The following is a 26,254-nucleotide window of genomic DNA, read 5'->3' as shown; positions in this document are numbered from 1 at the left end:
ACCCTACTGTAGTCACACTGCTGGTATGTCAGGGGTGCGACCAACTTTAAGCACAAGCAGTGTGCTCTCAGCAAGTGGCACCCTCGGGGTGTCTTCCATCGTCCCTTGTCTTGGTCCTTTGCTGCATTACCCACATGGGCTGATCTCCCTCAGTGAGTCCGCAGTTTGAATACTTTGGACAGGGACGTTTTAGCACTGGAGTACATGAGGTATGATCCCTCAGCACAAGTGAAAAACTCCCAGTCACTGCAGCCGATAGTGGGCAGCCAGTGCGCAGGAACGAAGCCCTCGTAGCCCTGCCACCTGGCGGATGCACACACTCAATCAGGGCAGACATAACCAACCATTAGGTCTCCCCTCGTAAAATCAAAGAGTAGCGTAATGTAGTTATGCACGTGCTTGTTGACATAATGTTGGAAATGGTAGTTTATGTTCAGATATGTTACTGACTACAGTCATGTAATTTAAACATTTCTGATTAATAGGTCACTTTTGTTAAATTTTCAACATTACTTTCACCTGTATATGACACTATTCAAAGAGTAGGATGACCCGTCATATGAGTTGGCTACCACCAGGAAGTGCTCATCTCCGAGAGTGAAGAACTCCCAGTCAACTGCACTAAGACACAAACACATTCACGAAGTATGTTAGAATTCAGAACAGATCTCTCTTAACCCCAACACTGCATCGCAGCTCACCTGTATGTGATGATATCCTGGAACTTGAGGAACATCTTGGTGCTCATGTCAAGCTCATAGATGGTGGAGTTTATGGCATAGAGACTCTGTCCATGGTTATACAGCATGTGACCATTTGCAACTGCCAAAAAAACTCTGTTTCCAATCTGAAACATCTCCCAGTCTGTTGCACCACATGTCTGGACAAAATGAGAGAAATATCATTGCTTCCAGTACTCTTGAGTTTTCTGAGAGTTTCACTGAAAAGTAAAGTGCCTGGATTCTGACTGGTACATCCTTCATGACATTGTTGTGTCTTCTGCCTCCTTCTTAACCAATGGCAGGGAGGCTCTGAGATTATAGCTCTCACAGTCACAGTCTGCCTGTGTGTTCTATATCTGAGGAATATATATTATATATGTGTGTGTGTGTGTGTGTGTGTGTTCATAAACATATACATGTTGACTGGTCATTTTGGGTAATGACTCCCAGTGAAGAGTTAAAAACACTGGTGCTTCACAATCTCAAACCCTTCTGTACAGAGCCTCACCCATTAACCCATTAAGTTCAATCATCCTTAATCTGATCTTCTAAAGAAGTCAAATTGGTGTATTTTGGAGAAATGTTGTTGAATGTTCAGTATCATTTATGTCAATTTTAAAGGATGATTCCATTTCTTAGTGATGCAGTAGATTCAGGTGATGACTAAAAAGAAAATGTTTTTCAATTTATCATCATTTTACCTGTATAGTATGAGTCAAACTCTAAAAATCTATATCATGAAGTGAAATTAAATCAAAATCGCTAGGGTAAATATTCCTAAACCTTATAATATACAAACATTTGACAACCACTGACACTGCTAAATCTAAAACCCATCACAGCCACTCACCTCTCTGTTAAACTGCAGCGTGTGGGTTAAGGACACTTAGCAACATAAAACCCATCTTGTGGTAGTGGTGTGTGTGTGTGGGGGGGGGTCCTGGTTCTTTTGAGATTAAGCTGCTCACACCCACATCAGAATGATGGATTACTTTGATTTTATGAGTTGCTTAGATCTTCTGCTCATAATTACAGGCTATATGGATTCAGCAGCCTTATCTAAATGTTCAGTGTTAAAGGAGCTCTCCTCCTCTCTTCCTGGGCAGCAAAGGACACCTGTGCAACTGGGGAATTCCCACCAACACCTGACCACAGCCCCCCCCCCCCCCTCCAGCAACAAGAGTGGAGAATACCTTCATATGGCTTGCAGTCATCTTTTACTTCTCTTTTACTCACGTGTAACAGCTTTCCTCATTAACCGTATTCCAACTCCTGCCTCCTCTATTTACCACACATAGCACTACACTTCCAGTGTTATCAACTAGATCATCTATATAGTGGCACACAAATGATTGGGCCTCCAGAATTTGTTATTAATTTCCGTTGATCAGGATTTGTTACTATGCATAGTAAACGATTTCCAAAAGTCATAAAAGGTTAAACATTTCTATAATATATTAAGAAAGATTACTTTATTTCAGTATTACAGGTTAGGCCTTAATTCTGTGAGATTCCTGGGCCATCTTGCATAAAGTGCTCTTTTAATGTCTATCCACAGATTTTCAATTATTTTTAGGTGGGGGGAATGGCAAAAAAGCTTCAGTTTGTGACTCTTGAAATAGTCCACTGATTTTGTGGTGTGTTTAGGATCATTATCCTGTTGTAAAAGCCACCTTCTTCGGGCCCTCCCCCCACCCTACCCCACCCTGTCTCCCCTCCCCCTAATGAAGTGATATAGTTGCAGACTTTGCTGGTGTTTAATTGAATCCATTCTCCCCTCTAAGAGTAAAAGTGTTCCCTGTGCTACTGGCTGCAAAAAACCCAAAGCATGATAACATTACAACAGTGCTCCACCACTCCAGAGTCTGCTAAATTTTCCTGAAGGTCTTTTGCAATCAAAAGTAGGTTTTAATTCAATTTTCCATAAATTTTTTTCTTGGTGTTACAGACCTCAATTTGACTTCCACCTTTCCAGTTAACAGGCATTCCTTAATTACATTTCAAAAAGATAAAATGGCTGCCTGAATTGCTATTCTTCTTATAGGCTTCTCCTGCTTGATGGGCATCAATTTTTTTAATGTTCAGATTGTAAGGCAGTTGCTTAGAGGAGCACACGGCTGCTGATGGTTGGGACAAGAGTATTTATAAAGCTTTCAGTTTTGCACCATCTGCCCTTTCCTCGTAGCAACTGTGAAGCAGTTATAGCCCTAACAATCTAATTAAGTTCTAAGACCTTTGTAAAAGGTCTCCGTTATCTGACCTTTGTTATCTAAGAGCTCAAATCTCTTGTGGTGCAACATTTGCATGGTGCTCCTTTTACTTTTTCACTCTAAGATTGTTTGAAGATCAGTTCATCTTCCACTCACTTAAATATTCATAGTATCATACATTTTGACCAGTAGTGCCCAAACATTTGCATACCACTGTAGCAATGATACAGTATATCTACCCTACCATGTCATATTTGTCCTTCAGCAGCTGTGAAGTCTGCAGCAGTAAATATGAAAATAGCAAATGCTTGAGCATCATCCACATCTCACCCTGATGGTCTGGAAATCCTGGAAGGCCCCTTCGAACCAGACATAGATAGAGGAGTCAATGTAGGTGGAGGATCCGTCAAATGCATTGGCCACGGCAAGGAAATGGTAGGTGCCCACAGTGAAGAACTCCCAGTCATATGCCCCTGATGTGGGGAGCGTCTGGTTCACCTCAAAAATGCTGGTGCTAGGGTTCCATTTGTAGATAACACTCTCAATGTTGTGATTGCCAGCCTCTGTGTGAGATGAAGCACAAAGTTCAGAAAGTTAGGTTATCAGACATGGCCTTGCTGTTTCCCCATGAAACATGATTGGTCATTGATCATTGGAATGAGATGGTACCTGTTCTGTGATTAGCCACAGCAAGGAAAGTATCATTGCTGATATGAAAGGCCTCCCAGTCACGTGCACTGTGTGTGTGGAGAGTCTGATAGTGGACAAATTTCCTCTTTCTTACACTCCACTTGTAAATCACCGACTGCTCTCGTTGCCCTTCAGCAGGATGCATGGCATTGGACACAGCTAGAAACACCTAACACAGATAAAACGCAGAGACTAATAAACAAATACAGGCTTATCTATACATGATTTGCATATCATGCAGCAGTTTTGACCAGTATGGAGGCTGAAAAATGAGTCTTGTTTCTTCAAACAAATCAAAACAAGTCAAATCTCATTTTAAAAGTGGTAAAAACTATTCACCCTTTCCCATCACTACTTACATGGATCTTAGTTATCTACTATGATGTAATTGAAACCACCTAGTTAATCTGCTATGGCTCAATTATGGTGAAGATAAGAAAAAACAAACAGTGATTTATCAGACTCATACACATGTGCAGTGAGGACGGTTTCATCAAACAATTCCTTTTCCTTTCACTACCTCATGTCAACTCACCTGTCGCCCGATGGTGACGTGTCTCCAGCTGTGAGCTCTGAGCATGCTGATATTCTGGTACAGCTGGAATGACCCATTGTTCCAGCGGTACAGGGATGAGCCAGGTGTGGCAGCCCGATGGGCCATAGCAGCGAACAAACCGGCACCAGGGATCTGGAACAGCTCAATGTCCAATGTCTCAGAGCTGGTATGCAAGTCCTGGTAGTCATCCACATAGTCCAGCCTCTCCTTCTCTGGAAAAGAGACACATATCTGAGATATACCATTACATATTGATAAAAGTGTAATGTTAATAGTTTTATTTAGATGTACCTTTAGGGTGTTAACCCTAAAGAGGTAGTTTGGGGTTAGGTGACTTGCTCAAGTGTACAGTGATGACAGCTGGACCTGTGGTGACAAGTCAAGTTCTCCGACCTTTGTGCTACAGTCACCACCATGAACATGATATTGATATTATAATGATGTTATTATAATACTGATGTTAATGGTCCATGCAGGACACTGACCCTGTAGCACAGGAAGCCAGTGAGTCCCATCACAGAGGAATAGGCCTTTCTTCAGTGTATCCAACCACAGCTGCCCCTGCTCCATCTGTGAACAGACTTTCGTGGGGCCCAGCATCACCCGCACCTGTGCCTCTACCAGCCGGGTGGAGAGCAAACTCATCAAACACAGTTAAAGGCTCCATCTATTCAGACAGATGGACATATTACCCAGAGACCTGAACTGTGGGGTCACAAGTCTTCCCTGCTGGAGTGTGACACAATGGGAATGCATTAAAGTATAACTACTTGTGAGTTTTGGATGATTGTTAACATGAGATCATTTTGAAACAACATAGAGAAAAATAAATCATTAACAGCAAAACGTAACAGTTGCCAGAGTAAATGTACACCACCCTTTCCTTCATTAGCCCCTGCACAAACCCCAAAGTCTGTGGTGATTCTCTACAAGAAAGCCAAGTCAGCTGTTTGCTTTGGGACTATATGGAAAACCATCTTCAATCAAAATGTCAGCATTTTTTTCAGTGACTATAGGAATGATTTAAGTGGCAAGGCATTCATATGATCATGCAAACCGATGTTAAAAATTAGCTTAAGCATCAGAAGGATACCTTCAGTCATAATCAACAAATAAGAGTAACACCATACTGAAGCAGAACAAATTAACCTGTCTTTTAAGTCTCATTAAAACAGCCCATGTTCTGAAGGTACTGAGATTCTGCAGCCTGACAGCAGCCCAGTAAGAGAACTGATTACCATATGGGCTGAGGTGGTCTACATGTTTGATGGGGAAGTCCAATAAAACTGGAGGGACCGCAAGTTCAGCCAGTGAGGGCTTGGCAGCGGGACAAACACGCAAGGTGGCATCGGACCCAGGCAACAAGGACAGCTGCCGCAAAAGACCCTGAAAAGAGAGGGAGTAGTGTCAGTGCTATTAAACTTTTGCATGAAAGAGAACGAGAGAGCAATGCATGTGAAGGGAAAATGAGCAGTTTTATAATGAGTTACAGACGGTGGACTGACAGAAAAGAGGCCCTTCCATCTCTTGCGACTCCCCACATGAACCCAGGAGCTCTTGGTACTCAGATTAGTAGGAAATGGCATCTTTTGTTCTCTGAAAGCACAACAAATAAAAGCTATTAACTATTTAACACACTTTCTACTAATAAAGTCAGTTGAATAATCTCTTGAAAACTCATTCCAACCATCATAAAGCTATCCAATAATGGTCCATACACATCCAATTGAAAACAAAACCACAATTACTAGATTTATTATTCTGAGAAGTTTCAGCTCGGATTAATCACATTTTTGTACTGAATTAATAATGACACCCAAATTCAAACCCACTTATCTAACACTGTTTTGAGCTTATGCACATACAACTCGAGTGGGATTCCACAGTCCAGCGTGAGGACGGCATAACGACCAGACACAGCGAGCACCAGGCTGTGCCAGCGCCCATCGGCTATCTGAACTCCTCTGAAGGTCAGCTGCTGGCGGGCATCCGGCGCTCCGACCAGCAATTGCAGTCGTTCTGCAGAGACCCGCAGAGCCAGCAGTAGATGCCCCTCCTCCCGCAACACAGAGAACACATACTCACTCATCTGGAACAAAAACAGAGAAGTACCCTTCACTTACCGCACTCAGACTGTGCACCTCAGACTGAAACATGGAGGCCAAGCATCATAACCACAAAGTAACCCAGGCACAGAAAAGTCTGGGATAAGAGAGCTGATACCTGCTGGGAGCCTTGTGTGGTTAGTGTGGGAGTACGTGCAGGATGCTGGCAGTTATGTCACACTCACACTGGACTGTGCTGTGTGTGGGTACTTGCTGGGTGTTGTGCGAAGTATGTCGGTACCTGCAGAGTGTGTGGAAGCTTGAGCGTGGCCACGATGGAGAACTCAGCAGGGAAGGTGGAGCAATTAATGAAGAGCTCAGAGGCAGGGAAACTCAGGGCAGGCGAGGGACTAGAGAAGCGCACACCCCGCACATCCCCATCCTGAAATACATGCACACCTTCCAGGGCAGCTCTTCCATGCAACAGCACTTGAGACAACAGATCCAGAGGAAGAAGATCTTAGTGAGAGAGAGAGATAGAGAGAGAGAGAGATGAGAAGATGAGAATGAATGAATACGTAATATAATGTATTTATATAATAGTGATGGAGCCAAATTTGAATATTTTCAAATATTTTCAAACAGCTGGTGTTCAAGCAAAGTTGTTGTGTAACTGTTTCAGAAGACACAGATGCAGTGGAGCTTGTTTACCCGAGATCAGATTAGGCTGGCATTTGCCTGTTAGCTCTGTAATTTTGCATATATTGTTGCATTGTAGAAGTGATGATTGTTAGAACTGCAGCTACTCTTGACAAGGATTTATACATTTGCATAGCCTATCAGCTCACTCTCTTTTTTGCAGACAACTCCTTTGTCTACTAGTTAAGGTACCTGCGTTTATTGAAGACTAACACTAACACTAACACTTTAATATCCTAAAATCGGAAATGTAATTAAAACCAAAACATGATTGTTGGTCACTGAAGATCGATTTTTAGAGCTAAAAAATTAAATTTGAAGCTAAATACAACTGGATTTAAAAAATCAGCGACTGGCAACTTCTCCTTAATTACTTAATTCAGTTTAGACTTGTTATTTACACTTACATGCCAAAGGTCATGGAATAGCAGTATTTAAATTGATTATGTGGAGTTACCTTAGGGGCTGCCTTAGGAACGCCCACACCTGTTTATATTGTGAGAGTTTGAAACAAGGCATGATAGTGGGTGCCAGACAGAGGGGATATTCCATTTTCAAAGTTGTGTGAGCATTTAACATTCCTCAGTTCACAATCATGTCCAGCAGGGTCTGGCAAGAATTGTCCGAACAGACAAGCAACTCTGGCAGAACTCACATTCACATTCAACGCACGAGGTGCCATGCGCATATCCCTGTGGGTGGTTATCCAGACGGCATGGCTAAATATCCCTCCAGACATTTTCCATCCACTTGTGGAATTGATGCCACATAGAGTTGCTGCACTTCACCAGGCGAGACGGGGGCCTACCCCATACTAGTTCTCGTCCCATGACGTTTGGCAGGTCAGTGTAGTGTGTGTGTGAAGGAGTGCACAAGCACAGCCCCTTGCATTATTAGCGCTTCCACTGACAGGAATTGTAATTTACACAGGTTGGCATCACTGCAACAGGTCGCTTTGTGCAAACTGACAGGCAGGATACCATTCAGTAAGAAAAGGTAATGCCATTATCTTTATGTTGTTATCTATAAGAAAGTTCTGTAAAATGTGACCCGGTACAGTGTCTGGTAAAGCCAACTGTTTGAAACCTTACCCTGGCCATGATGGAAACTAGTATATTTATTTTGCATTAATAAGTAATCTAATGTTTCACAGAACACCACTGATGTAGGTGATGCTATCAATAATAATACAAAACCTTTCAAAGCCAAATTTGGAAATTAATGCAAGTTGTATTAAGATGTATTCTCGTGCATGTGAGTCTCATGCTTTTTCTTTATTTATAGCTAGAAATAGTTAGAAATAACCTTAGCTAAACCATACTTATAACACCAACCTATATATCTTGATAGTCTAGATAATGTTCTTGCGATTTGTTATTCATTCAGCAGAGCATATTAATTTGAAAGCTACCCACACCTACCTTAATAACACACTGATAATAGGTCTAATTTAACAAAGCCTATCCCCACAGAAATTAAGCAGCACAGAGATTCTTGTATATAATATTTCTTGTATCTAATTTGCTCCCATGTATGTAATGTTTATATGTGTAATTATGTGTAAATTTGACAAAATTTCAAAAATGACCAAAGCTTTGACAAAACAAAACACCCTCGTCCCTTCCACTTTTATTCAAATACAAGTACAGTAATTTTACTGTCTCAACAAATACAGATACAAACACAAATACTGGGCTCTTTGCACATCTCTAGCATACTAACACAGATTCACATATATATATTTATGTGAACATATATATTTGAAAAACATATATTTGAACATACATATTTGAAATGAACTGCTGAAATGTCCTCTACTGCAGATTTGATGACCTCTACGTTTTTAACAGTACACTGCAAACCGCAAGTAACTCCATGGAATCTACTATTAAAAACATAGAGGTTGTCAAAACTACAGTACACGACATTTCGGCAGTTCATCAGCTGTGCAAGCAAAGTGCTTCTCTTCAGTCTTTCTTTGTGTGTGTGTGTGTGAATCCCTAGAAGCAAGCATCCTTGATTTGTCGATGTCACTGAAGTGTTTTGTCATGGCTAAGGTATTCTTATAATGCACTGATTTGCAAACACAGCATGACTTTTTCTTTTACCCTTTTTATGGTAACAAGGGGAATTTGAACCTGAGGATTCTTTCTTTGTTTCAGGCAATCACCCAATAGTCTCTCCACTCATGTATCAATCAAAATTTCTCCTCTCTCTTTCTCCCTCTAACAGAGGATGTGATTTATTCATTGATAATTAATTTTATTCATTTATTTCTCTAAAGTGATTAAAGAGGCCTCAATATGTTAGGAAACTCAAAAATTAATATGGTGCTGCTGAGGTTTGTGTGAAGAAGTATCAGAATCTGTATTAGGGAGAAGATCTCAGTAAACTCTACATTCAGTTATGAACTAATAGTAAGAACTGTTAGCTTACCTGTACAAGGTCGCCATGGTGCCATTGTCGAGCCTCTTGTCAGGGGCAGCACAAACAGTAGAATCAGCCACACCAACAACATCACCATCACATGACCCTTCGTTTCCCCGTTTGACTGGTAGATGTCCAGATTCTCTGCCAGGTGTTGTGCTGCTCTAGATTCTGCTCTGCTCTGGGTTGGCCAGAAGGATCAGCCCTCATAGCCCAGCACTGGAGAGAAATAATCTAATCCCTTCTCCAAACACACAAAGCCAGCTTAAACTCTAGAATATTATACCTGCCCAGTGCAGCTCTAGAAGAATCACCAGAAGAATCCTCTTCAGTGTTGACTGGTTGTGTCAGTTGCTCACGGGTTTTGGGGTAAAGGTGAGCTTATCACCTGTTCAAACTCTCACACATGCCTGAGCTACAACTAAACTGCCAGAGGAAAAGCTCAGCACTTATACAGACGATCAAATTAAACCCACCGGCCCTTGTTAGAAGAGGAGGGGCTTGAGAGAGGTGGAGGGAGGACAGGGAGGCAATAAAGAGAGAGAGAGAATTTGCTGAGATTTCCTTAGAACTCACCTCACCCCTGTAACCATCCCTCTGTTTTGCCCCCTGGGTGCAGGTTTGAAACTCTTCCCAATGAGCTCCCAGTGTTGATGTGCAGAACTGGGCACCCACACAAGCTAGCTTTCTCAAGAAATCCACTGTACATACAAACTATAAACCAAAATCAAATCAGTAGTTCTAAAACCTTCTATTTTAGTTCTAAAATCTACTGGCTGGGCAAACCCTTCTTGCTCAACCTGCTTACTGTGTCTGTGCACATCTACACTATCCACTAATAACCACTCCTGACTAATAACCTCAGACTCATAAATATTAAAGGTTTCAGTGTTTTATGATCTGTTTACAGAAACCCAGTTTGTCGAATATGTAATGTAGTTTCAGCTCTCAGAGGGGCAACTAAAGTCAGAACACATAACCCACACCCTGTGATGAGCAGATTTCCATCCATGAGCCCATTGGCCTTTACACTACACAAACAAACTGGCGACTACGAAGTGCAATGACATCACCTAACAACTCAGCAGCTGTAAGCTTTTTCCACTTCAAAGCTGGAAGAAAAGGAGCAGCGTTATAAAACCAAGTGCATCTGACAATCTTCCCTCCACTGGCACAAAGGACTGAGCACCAACTATTATTACCTACTCAACATGACTGAGCCAGAGCTGCTAGGCTTCTCTTATCAGCAGTCAATGGTGTAAGGCATGTATGTCCAGCTTTTACACAGCAGCCTAGAGAAACTCCTCTATGCCTTTTTTGTAGCAAGACTGATTTCTGTGATGGTCTGTTAACTGGACTTACCAAAAAGACATTTAAACAATTTCAGCTGATTCACAAAGCAACTGGCAGAATTCTCACTAGGAGCAAAAGAAGGAAACATATTACCCCCATTCTTAAATCCTTATACTACCTACCAAGATGTGATAGAATTGACTTTGAACTAGTATTACAAGTCTACAAATTGCTCAGTGATGTAGGGACAGTTTATTTATCTGATATGTAGCAGCAGTGTAGGCCGAACAGAATTCTCAGATCAGCAGGTCTCACATTTAGTCCTGCCCAAGGTAAAGCAGAGAAGCATTTAGCTACTATGCTGATTTTAGATGAAACCTGATGAAAAACATTACAAGAGGTACTTAAATCTGAACTAAATGCATTATTTTAAAACACCATTTTTTTTTTTAGCTCGACTGCATTTTTATCCTGCAATGGCACTTTATTACACATTATTTCCATTTTAATTTTTATTTTTTCTTGTTAAACATATTGTTTTAATCATGTTTTAATCATTTAACTTACATCCTTTTAAACTTATTTTATCTTTGTTTTCTCATTCATAAAGCATTTTAATAACCTTAGTGTATCAAAGGTGTTATATAACCTCACCTTGCTTTCCTGCAGTTTCAGGTATGACAGGACATGTTAGTGTATGTGGAACAAAACTCCATCAACAGCTACACCATATCACACCCATATCAGTCAAAGGACAAAGGAGCCAAACTGAACCAAATAGATGAAACACAGCCACATTATACACCCCCTTAACCACAGCCATTCCCAGACAGGGAGAGAATGGGAACAGCAGGCAGTTATTTGAACTTTGCAGGTCTGTTGTCCCTGAGGCTGTGAGGATCCTTCATTTGCACTGCTGTTTCATTACAGGTTCAGTGAACTCAGGAGAGATCTCTCTCTCTCTCTGCTCTGCAGAGGCTTCAAGTGTAGCTAGGGGACAGCACTGAGCTCAGCTGCCATTACAGGGCCAGGAAAAGAAACTTGGCACAATCAGAGATAAATGTTCCTGCGGTAAGCAACTTCATCAGACATATAGACAGGGGGTGTGTAGGGCAGACAGCACAGCAGTGAACACGTTCAGATATGCCCTTGGTGTTTGTCCTCCTGTATATGTAAGGAAAGCAGAAAAAAAGCTGAACATAATAGGGAAAGTGTCAATTTCCATGAGTGGAAGGGAAATGCTATGGTCCGTTGTTGGATCTAGCTGGCCATGTGTTTGTGTGTGTGAGGGAGAGCGCGAGACAGACAGACAGAGATGGGAAGAATGGTGGAGTCAGTAAGAAAGCCATTCACACTTATTAGTTTACATACAAAACTTACCACACATCAGTGAACTCGTACACCATTCAGCAGAGGAAATATATGAATTGCAGTTCATTTTTTATTTGCATATATCTACACTCCAGAGTATCTATTCAACAATCACTTAAAATCCAGTCAAACTAATCATTAATAAACCCATGGATAAATTGTCACACTATTCATGTTGTCTTCTCAAAAGAATAGATTTGATATTATCAAACATTAACAAACATATCTGACTGAATAATATCCATGGTTTTATACCGCCATGGAAATGACGAAAGGACCGTTCCTTTAATTCTACTCAGATCCTTTAATTATATTCAGATAGAAGCTCAAACACTGTCTTAAGACCCAGTGCAGTGAATGTTTTGCAGGAAATCAGCTGATTTATGAGGAAGTCTCTCTCTTCAACAGCCATGCATCCTTCGATTCAGCTGTAGAGGACAGAAAACAGGTTCAGATAAAGTGCTCAGTGTGATAGCAGAAGGGAAAGGAGTTTAGATGTGGTGGTGGGAGATCTAGGTAGCTGTTCTTTGCACATCCTTTGGGGTAGACGACAGGGCAGGTGGGGCAGTGAAAGGGGGTGATGTGAAAGCGATAGTTTCCATGGTCCATGGTTGAATCTACCTGGCCGTGGGTGTGGGTGTGTGTGTGTGTGTGTGTGTGTGTGTGTGTGTGTGTGTGTGTGTGTGTGTGTGTGTGTGAGAGATGATCAGAGGCTGAGGGATTTGCGGACGATCTGCTTGGCGAGCCGGTAGAACTGCTCCCTGTCCTCCCGCCACATCTTGGAGGCATCCACATTGGCTCCACTCTCATCATTTGGCTCTGAGAGGAAAAACAGCACAACCGTTACTCAAAATCACTCAGACATTGCCCATGTGTGAAGATGCACAGAGTGGCATCTTAGAACAGCTGGAGGGCAGCAGTGACTTCAGCTGCCATTGCAGTGCAAGTTACAGAAATTTGGTACACTCATAATTAAATGTGCCTTAAAAATGCTTTGTAAATATTTTATTGAGTTAAATGCTTTTGCACTGCAGAATTACATCATAGTGATGAGTGACTATCAGAGGATTTGTGTATAAAACAATATGTTGGAAAGAGAGCCCAAGAGAGGTACACAAGGCCATAGCAAGCCGATTTAATCTGAGGTCTCTATATGACTCACACTGCTCATCTAAAACTAAACCAACATTTTTACAAATTTCCAACTTTTATACGTTCTACAGTATGAGGTATATAAACATTCAGGTTCATATGGCTTGAAGTCAAAACCTTGCATCTTGCTGAAATATAAAAATTGAATGAGTGTGTATGCACAAGAGAGAGATGCTCGTCATAACACAGCATGATCAGTTCAATGAAGTGTCAGGCCTCACAGCATAATCAAATCAAGTTTTTAAAAAAAAAATGTTTGATTTGATATAATTGCAAAGATGCCACCTAGCTTTCTAAAGATGCCAAAATCACCTGTCCACTAAGCAAGAGTTGCACAACCTGTGCATCATCATAAATTCATCATTAGCAGAGAGTGTGATAGCTAGCTAGATAGTTCAAAAGTAACTTTATCGATTATTTGATGGTTAGGTGCAATGATCAAAAAGAATCAATTTGAATCAGCAATAAGGCACAGTGGTGCATTGTCATCTGCCAATATTCAGTCCAGTGCTAGGTTCACAACAGACCAGCTAATGCCAACCTGCAGTCAACTCGGACTGATTTTGTTGGTTCGCAGTTTGGACAGACACATAGGTAATTACATAGGTAACATAATTTAGGTAATTATGAAATATTTTGTTTGTATACCTGTGTGGGATGGAACTATCATGAACTTCCCAGTAGTTTATACAAAATGAAGCACCATTTTATGCCTTGAAAACATAAAAGTTATTTTTATTATAGAGCATTAAGACTTTAAAATCTTTACAAACCCTTACAATGGACATGCAGAACTATGTCCCTTTACAAATCCTACCAATTACTTTAAGTACTCTAACACATACTTCCCATGATTACAGGAGGCAAGATCCATTTTACTGAACTAATCAAACTAACCAATGATCAAAAGCTACACAGAGAACCTTAAATGATGATTAAATGTATTTCTGTATGTACATCCAGTGTAAGGGTTTGTGAGTGTGTGTGTGTGTGTGTGTGTGTGTGTGTGTGTGTGTGTGTGTGTGTGTGTGTGTGTGTAGCTATGGGACCTGCAAGCATGCTGACCACAGACAGCAGTATCTTCTCCACACTTTGTACAGGGCTCCACCTCTCAGCACTGCTCTCATACCCCATGGGGTCATCACCTGGGGCATGCAGAATCGAGATGCATACACGCCCGTCTGGGTAAACTGCAGACAGAGAACAAAGAGTAAGCTTGCATATACACTACACTACACACAGACACACATGCTTGAGTCCTCATGCTAGACTACATGCAGAGAGGCCAGAAGGTGAGCTCAGACACACTGAGCTGGGTGGACACTCTGAGAGTAAGAGTGTGTGCCCTTATACACAATCTGACTCAAACAAAAACACACGTACACTTAGAAACACATGGACACACATAGGTGTGTATGTGTGGGCAGAGGCTGTGTGAATGTCACATACAAAGGCATACATGATTAGAGGTACATTAGATCAGCTGTGTTGATGCCATCTCTCCATCTTGCCTGATAAGCCCACTGCCTTTTATCTATTGCCTAGCCGATGCATTTTCTGTAAAATAGCCACAGTTCCTTAGCGACATAGTTCTGAATGTCCAGTAGGCAGAGTTGAGAACACCACCAGCCTCTTACAGGCCCCAGCCTGGTATCGAGGCTTCTCTCATGATTGATATCCCTTTAAAACGCAGTTACTATATTTTTCCCCAGTGTAATACAGAATGCACAAGGTTTCAATATGATCCAATGTAGCAACCCCACACAGGAGGGATAAGTCTTATTGCTTCTTGGACCCTTTTGCCAGTAGCTACCAAACTACAATCTAATTTACCCTGTTGTAATCTATGCTTTCCATGTGGTCTATAGCAAGGATGTTGCTTATGCTAATTTACTGCAGTTGAGAGAGAGAGAGGTGACACAGACAAGAAAATGCATACAGGTGAAAGCAGCTCACTATTGGGGTGGAACATGTCACAGGTGAACTTCATCTTGGGGGGACTGAGGGGGTAGTCTGAGGGAAAACTCAGAATGGCAGGGAAAACTCCACCTTCAAAACATGTGTCTTCTGGCCCCCTGAGAAAAGAGACAGACTCCTATATAATAATGCTTGAGTGAGCCCTCTGCTCCTGAATGGGGAGCTAATGGAAATCAACAGCAACAGCTCAAAACAATGAATAAGACCTGAATAAGCAACTAAATTACTTGGCTGTGTTTTTCTGACCTTCTAACATTGTTCACATGCCCCCTGAAAACTATAATCTGCATTTTGATTTGTGCAATGGTGAAGGATGCACCAATCATTTTACATTTTTAATCAGGCATTCACAGCAGCAACCATACTATGCAATGCCACTGCTGAGACTTGAGAAGGCACATAAAATCCTGATATAAACAGTTTAGGGGTAATAGTGAATAAATCAAGGAGAAAGGAAAACAGACACCTTACTCTACAATCCTAAAGCCTGGAATAATTTGTGTAATGGATTTTATTAGATCAAAGGCACAGAAACACACAATATGCATCTCAAATACTCATTTAACAAGCAAATTATTAGTGTTTTTATTCCCAGAGATCTGTCCATCAGCTGCTATTAATGGGCCATGTCCTTCCCTGTTAGGCTTGGCACTGAACAACACTTCAACAAATATCTAACTGTCCAAGTATGGCTTTGGTTTACCACAGGGCACTGCTTTTTTATCTCAAATCAGCTGCTAAATTAAACCTGTTATCTTTCCCACAGCACAGACAGTGAGTGGTTCCATGTACACATGAAATACAACAAGAGCTAGTAGTCATGGATGTAACATCTAACAAATTCCAACTTATTCATCACATGATAAGATGATTTGTATGAGGATTGCACCAGCTGCTATGATAAAAAAAAAATGGACTAGCAGAACAGCCATAAATCCTAAATCTTACTAATACATTTGACAAAACATAAAATACACACTTCTTGTGAATCATAATGAAAGTAGAGAAAAGCCAAATTAACCAAATAACCAATTATACTGTCTTGCAGGACATATTCATGCCCCATCTTGCAGGACAGCAGGAAGCATTTAAGACACAGGTTCACATTCAACCCACAAGCTCATCCATATGCTTTCCTCACAAACTAAATGAACAGTGTTACTGAGCTTTTGTAATGCTTTCCTATCATGACTGAACCACCACTGAAACCCATCTATAATTCAGAATTTAAAAGCTGTGTCCACAATAATTCATCTTTGGATTGCAGGGTATTACGGGCATGAGTACTGACAGCATGGCGCAGAAGCTCCATCCCTTATATAAGCTTCAAATGTGGGGCAGTGGTAGCTCAGTGGTTACAGTGCTTGATTTGTAATAAGAAGGTTGCTGGTTCAAGCCCCACTACTGCCAAGTTGCCACTGTTGGGGCCCCTGAGCAAGACCCTCACTTGTCATAATTGTAAGTCACTTTGGATAAAAGCATCAGCTAAATGGCATAAATGTAAATCAAGAGTACTTACATGATCAAGGCTTCCCATTCAAAAAAATTTTCTTCATTCACTGGACCTATGAGAAAAAAAAAGCCGAGTTGTAGTATACGTCCTTTTTTATTATTTTTAGTTCACAGCAATTAAAACATTTACTAGTGTGGTGTATAGCGGTTCAGCACAGCTCACCCGCAACAATGCCCTCTGGAGGATTCAGAGTCAGCTCTACATAAAAACAGGTACAAATAAATCATTCGTAAACACTACAAGCAGTGGGCAACACACATCATCAGTAACACTCACTAACAACTCAGGTTAGGGTTACACTCAGTAAACCATGTCATTAGTTGGTAAGTCTTCAGAGAGAAGTTAAACTTTGGTAACACAATCAACTGTTTTCCGAATAACTTAAAGGATATAACCCAAACTAAACGCCGATGGCTAACATCGTTCGGAGCTTTAATTCAGACAGCTACAGTATAACTAACGTTTATAAGTTTAAAATAGCTAGCTAACTAGTTACCTAACTAACCTAATATTTTGAGACCAACAGGATTTCTACCAATAGGGCAACACCAATGCATAATGGTAGCACTAACAATAAATAACTTTTCATTTCCCTTACAACAAATAAACTAGCTAGCTAGCAATTACGTATTAGCTAGGTAGTTAGCTAATTTACCTGGCTGAGAAAACATAATTGTGACATGTTCTAAAGCATCAATACGTATTACCTGAGGAACGATCTTCGCTACTTACGTTTGTATTCAGCCATTAATCTTTTTAAAGCTGTTCCAGCCATAGTGGCTTGTGGCAAGCCGTCTCGGTTTGTCAGATCTTTAAGCACTGGAGTTGTTGTGGAGTAAAGCAGCCGTCAGTGAGAAATCTTCTTCCGGGGCGAAAGGCTTGTCGGACAGGGACCTTTGTGGTAAACGCCTTCAGAAGACCGTTGACAGGCGCTAGCTATTAGCTGTTAGCTGTTAGTTTCGATGGCAACCGTGGCGGAGTTGAAGTGTGGTAAGTTGCTGGTTAGCTAACACAAGCGTTATTGTAATGTGTCCTTGGGTTATGCGAAAGGCGCTTTATAAGTGTAACTTCATACTAGACATCTCCTTATAACAAGTAACTTGGTTTAACTCAGTCGTTAAACCAGGTTACTTAATATATTTGAAATCTGATGTAGGTAGATAGCTAGCTTAGCATATTGTTATCAAGCTAGCTTGATATTGTTAGCAAACGTTATCTGAGAGATGCGCTAGCTAAGATAGTTAACTTAGGTTAGCCAACTATTTGCCAGGAAAATGATTTGAAGGCTAGGGTACTTGGACTTTGCGGTGACATTTCGTCTCAGTCACGGCCGCTGTATTTTAACGTTTGTGATTGTTTCTCTCCTACAAAAAGCACTGAAGGAGGCGCTAGAGCGGCGCGGAGCTCTCGGAGCGCTGAGAGCTCGGCTTCGAGCCGAAGTTTTCACCGCGTTAGACGACCAAAGCGAACCGCGTCCTCCGCTGTCTCACGAGAATCTGCTAATAAATGAGCTGATACGCGAGTATCTGGAGTTCAATAAGTACCGATACACACTGTCGGTTTTGACTGCCGGTGAGCTTACTAGCAGATGTTAAAATGTTTGTACGTTTCATTGAGAGGCGTTCTATAAATACAGTACATTCATGTTCGTTAAACTCTTGATGCCAATACAAAACTGCCCCACTGAAGAACCTATTTGTTAAACATGTCTCAGAATCAGGCCAACCAGAAGTTCCCCTGGACCGGCAGTTTTTAGCAAGTCAACTGAATGTTGTAGAAGACCCTACTTCTAGGACAGTGTAAGCATTTTTTAAAAATGTCATTCTCCTTTCTATTACAATACAGAATCTTTCTGCTAGTGAAATGAGGTACAGTAGCTATGCTTGTACATTTATACATGTCTCGCATAAATGTTCAGGCTGTAGGTGCAGTTTCACAAGATCTGATATCTTTGTTGTATAATGTTTGGCAGTCCTCTACTCTATGGCCTGGTTTCCCATTTCCTGAGCAGTGGTGATGAGAGAAAACTGTACCTCAGGACTGCTTCCACACCTCTCAGTCCAGACTCCTCCAAACCACTCCCCCACTGACTGATAGTAAGAGAAGGAACAGCATTCTGCTTTTCCACATTCTGGGCTTATACTGGCACAAGGACAAGCGTAAACATTCCAATGGAAAATTGTGTGTTTTGAATGTATACCACCTATGTTGATGTTATACTTTGTGGTTCTATTCATTTGACTCATGATCATGAAAACATATTACCGATAAATAAAACAAACAAACAAAAATATTTTGCAGGTATTTGAAGAACCCTCACTAAGGAGAAGGATGCACTACCAGCACTCAAAGCACAAGAAAAATAATTGTGGTTTGCATGTTAAAGTGGCCAAAGAACATTTGGTGTTTTACTGTCTCTTTTTGTAATTTTACTGTGTATTAGGTTCACTGATTGATGGTAAAAAGCAGTTTTACATTTTGTTCAGGAGTCTCATTGGAGACACTTGTGTAATTAGCCAGTGTCCTGCCCACACTTTATCCATCATCAGTAGTTGGTAAGTCTAGAGATCTTTGTAGTCATGGCTATGTTCACCTGCTCAGCAGGGTATGAATAATCCTGTTTCTTTTTTTACTTGCACATTAAAATATAAAGTTTTGAACTATTTTATTGTTTTAATGCTTAATATATAGACATTCAAATGCAAAATGACTGCATAATAATAAGGCATGTGCATGACCACATGGTGGCAGTAGCTAGCAGGTTGACTGGCTTAATGATTTATGCAGATCCATCTCAATCCATCTCAAATATTTAACTTACTGGAATGTTAGATTGCACTTGTGACATATTAAAATATTTCTGTATTTGCCAAATTTTAATTTGAACTCAGCTATTTAAATGTCATCATTTTGTATATTAAAGTTATCTTTAAACATTACCTTTCTCTTATTTTGGAGAATAGTTTTCTTATAAGAGAACAGCTGCCAGCAATTGAAGTCTTGGAGTTTCTGAAAGAAGCTTTCCATAAAAATCTTTTTAACATAATCACATTTAACCTGTAAAAGTGACACTGAACTATTGCATACTGCTAGCCACAATGAAGCAATATGGTCTCAATAGTTGGGACATTACTGTCAGTATTCTGAATCGCTTTGACTTGCCAGCTCTACAGGTCACATACAGTGTTAAAGTCCTCTGTTGCCAAAAACTTGTAGTTTCCTTGAACTCCATAGAAAGAAAGATTAAAAGTGTTTTTTACATGGTGTGCTGCAAGAGCTCCAAAGGGGAGATGAGCAGCTGTGTGTTCATTCCATCCTCCAAAATGGAGTTTTTGAAGTCGAACAGATCTGTGACATACAACAGATCCATAGAATATTACGGAAAGGTTTCCTAAAAGCATTTTAACACAAAGACCATTGAAATAGCAAAGCAAGATTACACTGAACACTCTCATAAGATGATCTTACACTGATGATTTTGGGAAACAGGGTCCAGATCAATTACACTTTTATTGATTTATTTAATCTTTTTGTGTTCCTGAAAACAACAGCTATAGTCCAAAGGTAACAGATGTGTCTGGCCATCCAGACATTTTTAAAGAATAAAGAGCAATTTCCAGTATATTATATTATGGTACTTCTATTTACTGGTTTCTCCAGGTTTGGATGGGTGGAGTAAACAGGAAATGATGCTTGTTAGTGAGCAGTCATTTTGTAATCAGACTTGGTTAAGCATTCTCCTGAGGGCTTTCTCATGTGAATCAGGGCTGCTTTAGAGTCTTAGTGCTGGAGCATCTTTGCAGCTTTGCCCAGAAGATAAAAGTGGGCAAAAGCTTATGAAGCCTCATATTTGTAAAGGCAAAAGGGAGGGCTGTGTGTGTTTGTGCTGTGGGACAGACTGTTCCTTCACACCTTCCACTGACCAGTACATTCTCTCTTACTCCTGAAAAACAGGTTACCTATCTGAGTCTTAAGAATACAGCACTGTTACAGATGACCACATGCATAACATGTAATGCACTTTCTCAAATTGAAAGGTTGGTAGTTTGTGGTTTACAAAAATCTATAAAACAACAACTTATGGTTTATTTATAAATTGATAAGACAGTGATGTTTGTGATAGGAAAAACTATTTGGAATTTGTGATTAAAGTTTCAGTTGCTATAAGTTCATGCTGAACAATTCGATAATTGCTTTGCTTTTTCTAAATAGTGGACATTGTGATTTCCTTACAACCCTACAAAACTGCCTGGACTACCAACCATTCACTCTCAGCTCCAGCTCAGCACATCAGGTGCACCAGTACAAATCCCTTAATTGGTGTGACATTTTGCCCAGCAGCTGTATGTGAGGCTTTACCAGGTTAGTAAACAGTAGACGTTGTGCTGTTCGCTGTAACAATGCCATTGCTGTTGCACCATATTTAGTCACTTGGTCTTCCCTGTTAAACACAGAATGCAGCTGAGATTCCAGGCAGACCCCACTAGCCTTATATGGCACAGTGGAGAACTTGCAGCTGTATGTCTCTGTCTTTGTCATTCTTTCTTTTATTCTGTATCTAGTGCACTTGCTCTAAGGCATGCTCACCCAAGATCTCTCTCTCTGTCCCCCTCTACTCTCCTCGTCATCCAACTAAAAGGTCCTCACACTTGCTAGTTTTCTTCAAATATCGGTGCCTGATGTTGACCACACAAAAAAGATGCAGGCTTTCCTATATCTTGTCAGCTCTGAGGGACCCAGGCTCCAAAGCCAGGCTCATGGAAACATCAGACATCACAAGCATGATTTATTGGGCATAATAGGAGGTTGTCCTTTTATAGGAAGTTCCAAAAGTGATGGGAAAAGTGGGGGGAGGGGGTGGAATGTGATGCGTGTAATGATAGGGTACCCAAAAAGGCTTTCAGCAACTTTACCCAGACGTACAGTATGTAATGTAGGGAATCTCCCTCTCACTCTCTCCCTCTTCATATGGGATTCCCAGTTTATCAAGCAGAGTTTTTTGCCATTTTGGGAAATAGACAGTGTCATCAAATAGGCTTCCATAGTCTTATTTATTAAAGCTTTAAAACAGTCTCATAATTTAAATTATAATTCAATGACTATCCAATAAATCTATACGAATATTTAGAATTAATCCTAGAATCCAATAAATATGAATGTTAAATGTTGACAGATCTACAGGTGACGCACATATATTTATTATAACAACTAGAAGAGGTGCAGTACGCGCACTTCTAAGTGCACTTTGTACCATGGTACCTAGTCCTTTATGATGATACTATATATATATATATATATATATATATATATATATATATATATATATATATATATATATATATACATATATATATATATATATATAGTATCATCATAAAGGACTAGGTATATATACATATATATATATAGTATCATATATATATATATATATATATATATATATATATATATATATATATATATAGTATCATCATAAAGGACTAGGTATATATACATATATATATATATATATATATATATATATATATATATATATATATATATATATACATACATACATACATACATACATACATACATACACACACACACACACACCAGTAACGCCTGTAACCAGTAACACACCAGTTGCATGCCTGTATATTACGCAACTATTAGAGTATTACAATACCAATAATGCAGAAATAATTTTGCCGTATGTTGAACACGTTAACGTCTCTTACATATAGTCTACCTATTGTTTCGTCCTGCACCGTAACACAAGCTTAAAACATTTATACCGTAAAATATGCTAAAGTCATAGGTTTATTCGTAAGCATGTTGAGCAAGATGAGATATTTACAAAACTCTGCAGCCAGCGAAATGTGTAGACGTATGCCACACGTTCCCCTCGTGCACGTCATGGCTTACGTTCAAACGAAACGGCCAATGAGACAGAAGGCTGATGCCGCTCCGCCGCCTTTATCCGCAGCGTGGTTTAAATGATGTTCTGATACACATTTCATGCAATTTGGACTGTTCGACTTTGGAGTACCTCGCCGTCGCAGGACTCTCCAAATCCTAACTTTCCAAACCCAACCCCTAGGTGCCAATCTCCCATTAAACCGGTGAGTATGTGTTCGCTGCTTTCGTGGATTTAGCACCTGTCAAAACCTGTAACTTCATCACTATTTGTGTACACTTCCATTTGTAGTATTGTGCACATAGTGCGAGAAAATTATAGCTATTTGCATTGATATTTAAACATGTCAAGTACCCATTATTGTTTCCCGTTCGAGTCGAGTACGAAACTGCATATATTTAGAAAGTTGGAACGCCCTAATGCTATATAAAAATGATTTTGTATTTGCAGAATAAAATGTATTATCAAATATGCTAGGAATATGTACATTTGCGAAGAGAAGAAGCTAGTGAAAAGTAAAACAAAGTATTGCTATATTTTTTAAACTTAAGTTTATAAGAGACAAAACCTTCTTGGTGTGTGTCTGTCATAGTGTGATTAACTAGACTACGAAAGTACAAAACTGACCAAGGACAATAAAAGTGTAGTTTATAAGTCTTTACAAACTTAAACCAAGTGAAGTGTCATAGGAAATGGTGTAGGAAGCAGTTTTCATTGTGAGATAGAAGAAATGAGTTTAACCAAAGAGTTTCCTGTTCTCCAAATATGGTCATCAAATGCTTTACCATTGAACGATGCGGTAAACATCACAAACGCAGATTCTGCTTCCTCACCCGTGACAGATTAATTTGTTGCCTTGACTCCGAGAAGATACAGCACACAGAAGAAACTGTACACTTAAACCAGAGAATCTTGGGTCGTGGTGATCTGGACTTATTCTAGAGCTACAGTAATGAATGTTCTGATCAATGATCTGATCATTGCGACTTTTGCATTACCTTTTACTTTAAAATAATGATGTGGTGCAATAAAGCAGAACTAAACTATAAAAAAAAACCTCCAAAACTTCACTGTTTAATTCTCTCATAGGCTTTTCCAACATATTTGGATAAGTGCATTACACAGCAGGGAATGTTTGTGTTCTGCCCTTAGTTTGTTGACACTAGCCTTTCTTACTTTAGTAATTTGAGATTTTCTGCAAGTCAACTGTTAGATTATGGAATTCCTGTTAATCTCTCACCCATATCAGATCAGATATAGTTTTACAATTTCTTTAATTTTTGTTAGGAGCCAAAGGCACATGCGCTGAAGAAGCACTGGGTTATTGGGTTATTTAGTTGTGCATTACCTCACCTTCATTATGTTTTGTGTATTTGTGATTCTTTGCTGTGAAGACAAAATGGAAGTATTTCATTTCAATGGACAGTATTTAAATTACCAATAATCCTGCATTTATTGAAATATCTTGAATTGTCTTGAAATATCCTGAGCTTCACTACTATGTTTCGTCTTCCCAGGTATCAGCACTTGTCATTGCACTTATCTTTATTTTGTAATCCTTTCTTTCTAGATTTCTGCAGTGTCTTAGTTCTATCTACTATCTATCTTGTTATCTAACAGTATCTTAGTTCTATCTACTATCTATCTTGTATCTAGCAGTGTCTTAGTTCTATCCAGTATCTATCTTGTATCTAGCAGTATCTTAGTTCTATCTACTATCTATCTTGTATCTAGCAGTATCTTAGTTCAATGGTATATGGACTCTAAACTGTTTGTAGTGGTTAGGATGCATTCTCTGGGTAGATGACAATGCACATTTTTTAAGTCACTCTGGACAAAAGTGTTTGCTAAATGCCCTAAGTATAAATATAAATGTAGACAACACCAGTGGTCTGTGTAGGTAGGTGGTGGGGTCCTGTTCTACAACTAGCCAGTGCAGCTGCAGTCAAGGTTTTCTTTCCATCCCAGCAGTGCTGATAGTTTTGCACAGCTGATATAGTTGTGTGATAAGGGAGACCAACTAATAAATAAGTATTAGTCCCAGAGGTGTGATTCTGCTTGTTTGGTACAAAAACCTGTAGCCACCACAACCCTTTACAAAATAGGTTACCACACCTGCTCTTTTAGCAGTAAATTAATAGTCATAGTAATATAATTAATAATGCCTAATTAAATAGGGAAGTAAATTAAAGTTAAGGGAAACTAATTCCTAATCTAAATCTCTGGTCTTCTCCGGGCTTACATATCCAGGGATTTAATGGGCACATTCTCAAGAATGTCCACATGGCCGGCAGGCTGTCTAATTCTGCTGGCCATCTAAGCTTTAAGAGGGGTGGTATACACCATATGCGGCCTTCAGCAGAATTTGCTTGTGGAATTACCCAAACATGTGCTTTCTGAAATAAACAAAAGAGTAATGATTTTGATCATAGATTTAAATTTTTTTTAATTTAATTAGCACGTTACATATGGGAAGATAGGTTGAATTGTAAGTGTAACTGGTCCACTGTCTATGATAGTATAACTTATTCTATAGTACATTACACTCACAGATTCGGCATGTCGACATCAACCGTTAAGTTCTCATCACCTTAACGTAAGTCCTAAGACCGAGAGACCAGAATTTACAGGTCCACAGTCTGGAGATTTAGATTTGGTAAATGAATTATGGAAAGGAAACAAAACAAAAACTCAGGCAATTTGGAAATCAGAAAGAGCAGAACATTTCTACTTTGGGAATGTGTTTATTGTTGGTCTTCAGTATCCATAGTGAGAAATCACAAATACAGTTGTATAAAATTAAGTGTAAGAGAATAGGTTGCATTTTATTCCTGATGAAATGGCAGTTAAAGGAAATGTGGAGTAAATAGTTTGCTTTGAGGACATGAAAAAAGAGTAAAGGAATGAAAAGATGAGAGAAAAAGAGGGATGAAATGATTCACAGGACAAAAGGTCATATGACTCCATCCCCATGAGTGCAAAGGTCACCTGATCTCAGGGAGCGCAGCCCATTTGCACACAGGCCATGGAGCCTCATTCATTCATTTCAGCCTTGAAAGGCCATAATGAAACATAATTCATGGAGATGGGTCAAGCTATCAGTTTCATCATGAGTAAATAGTTGACAAAAGACAATAAAATGGAGTAAAATGTTGATGTTGGAATAAAATTTTTCCATCTCCATTTGGATTAATGGGGAATCTGCCCCTCTGCCCCTGGGAATACAGAAACCTCTCAGTGTCTCTGAAGGCTGGATTAGTTTGTCCTGCCCCACAGCATCCAATAGGCTAATTCTTTCAGTTTTATTTTCCATAGTTTTAATTAGAACCAGTACCAGAATCGCTGGAAGGTCTTTGGGTGTCATTCATTTGCTGTCTTCGGTGTTGCATGTGCTTGAGGATCAAGGTGACAATCTACTTATACAGATTAATTTGTCAAGTGGAGACATTTTTAGAATTTCTTGTTAAGATGGATGGTCTTGTCATTTTCTACAATGTGTAAGCAAACTATCAGTGTTTGTGGTTCCACTCAGACACCTTTTCAGGAAGCAAGAAGATAGAACAAAGTTAACTCCATCTGAGATAACATAAGCAAGTTGCATCTTAGCTAACTATTTCAAACTGCAGCTAACTACAGACAGTATCAACTCATTTATCTACCATCATCAGCACCAACTGGCACCAAGTACAGACAGTTC

General features: G+C 39.9%; 4 protein-coding genes across 5 annotated transcripts in view; 2 read left to right on the top strand and 2 right to left on the bottom strand.

Annotated features, from left to right (window-relative positions):
- Positions 1–149: 149 nt before the first annotated feature.
- On the bottom strand, positions 150–9,440 carry tspeara (thrombospondin-type laminin G domain and EAR repeats a). The gene is made up of 12 exons (XM_027006780.2): positions 9,359–9,440; positions 6,525–6,742; positions 6,044–6,267; positions 5,684–5,774; positions 5,417–5,564; positions 4,664–4,795; positions 4,158–4,390; positions 3,602–3,791; positions 3,263–3,495; positions 702–880; positions 520–621; positions 150–303 (listed from the first exon to the last, which is right to left on the bottom strand). Exons 1-12 carry the CDS (start codon positions 9,438–9,440, stop codon positions 150–152), a joined length of 1,986 nt encoding a protein of 661 aa, XP_026862581.2.
- A 2,625-nt stretch (positions 9,441–12,065) lies between these two features.
- Positions 12,066–17,525, bottom strand: ube2g2 (ubiquitin-conjugating enzyme E2G 2 (UBC7 homolog, yeast)). Of its 2 annotated transcripts, none has more exons than XM_027006757.2 (6): positions 17,388–17,525; positions 16,818–16,853; positions 16,662–16,707; positions 15,122–15,240; positions 14,215–14,355; positions 12,066–12,832 (listed from the first exon to the last, which is right to left on the bottom strand). In XM_027006757.2, exons 1-6 carry the CDS (start codon positions 17,428–17,430, stop codon positions 12,720–12,722), a joined length of 498 nt encoding a protein of 165 aa, XP_026862558.1. In that variant the 5' UTR covers positions 17,431–17,525; the 3' UTR covers positions 12,066–12,719. The 2 variants fall into 2 exon arrangements, with proteins under 2 accessions (XP_026862558.1, XP_026862559.1); XM_027006758.2 differs by lacking the exon at positions 12,066–12,832 and adding an exon at positions 13,808–13,878 and having other exon boundaries at positions 14,231–14,355; positions 15,105–15,240.
- On the top strand, positions 17,523–19,535 carry cep20 (centrosomal protein 20). Its single transcript, XM_027006767.2, has 5 exons — positions 17,523–17,645; positions 18,030–18,227; positions 18,370–18,454; positions 18,628–18,751; positions 18,957–19,535. The coding sequence occupies exons 1-4, from the start codon at positions 17,618–17,620 to the stop codon at positions 18,743–18,745; spliced, it is 429 nt and encodes a 142-aa protein (XP_026862568.2). The 5' UTR covers positions 17,523–17,617; the 3' UTR covers positions 18,746–18,751; positions 18,957–19,535.
- A 3,115-nt stretch (positions 19,536–22,650) lies between these two features.
- myh11a (myosin, heavy chain 11a, smooth muscle) overlaps positions 22,651–26,254 on the top strand; it is a 38,053-nt gene continuing 34,449 nt past the window's right edge. The window contains exon 1 of the mRNA XM_035530464.1: positions 22,651–22,762. The gene's annotated coding sequence lies outside the window, so the exon portion shown is untranslated. The remainder of the gene's footprint in view (positions 22,763–26,254) is intronic.

Source organism: Electrophorus electricus, chromosome 1, assembly GCF_013358815.1.
Source record: "Electrophorus electricus isolate fEleEle1 chromosome 1, fEleEle1.pri, whole genome shotgun sequence".
Classification (NCBI taxonomy): Eukaryota; Metazoa; Chordata; class Actinopteri; order Gymnotiformes; family Gymnotidae; genus Electrophorus; species Electrophorus electricus.
Note: the sequence above shows the minus strand (reverse complement) of the source record. Positions and strands in the feature narration are given on the sequence as shown.

What these genes read in the sequence shown, in the direction of transcription:
- tspeara (XM_027006780.2), bottom strand. Translation starts at nt 9,440, where the DNA reads ATGTTGTTGGTGTGGCTGATTCTACTGTTTGTGCTGCCCCTGACAAGA. An exon ending in TGTGGCTAATCACAGAACAG is followed by an intron (nt 3,496 to 3,601) that starts GTACCATCTCAT and finishes CATCTCACACAG; the next exon opens with AGGCTGGCAATCACAACATT. An exon ending in CAGGATATCATCACATACAG is followed by an intron (nt 622 to 701) that starts GTGAGCTGCGAT and finishes TTTGTGTCTTAG; the next exon opens with TGCAGTTGACTGGGAGTTCT.
- ube2g2 (XM_027006757.2), bottom strand. Translation starts at nt 17,430, where the DNA reads ATGGCTGGAACAGCTTTAAAAAGATTAATGGCTGAATACAAAC. An exon ending in TCCAGAGGGCATTGTTGCGG is followed by an intron (nt 16,708 to 16,817) that starts GTGAGCTGTGCT and finishes TTTTTCTCATAG; the next exon opens with GTCCAGTGAATGAAGAAAAT. An exon ending in TGTGGTCAGCATGCTTGCAG is followed by an intron (nt 12,833 to 14,214) that starts GTCCCATAGCTA and finishes TTTTCCTCTCAG; the next exon opens with AGCCAAATGATGAGAGTGGA.
- cep20 (XM_027006767.2), top strand. Translation starts at nt 17,618, where the DNA reads ATGGCAACCGTGGCGGAGTTGAAGTGTG. An exon ending in CGTGGCGGAGTTGAAGTGTG is followed by an intron (nt 17,646 to 18,029) that starts GTAAGTTGCTGG and finishes TCCTACAAAAAG; the next exon opens with CACTGAAGGAGGCGCTAGAG. An exon ending in ACTGTCGGTTTTGACTGCCG is followed by an intron (nt 18,228 to 18,369) that starts GTGAGCTTACTA and finishes AACATGTCTCAG; the next exon opens with AATCAGGCCAACCAGAAGTT.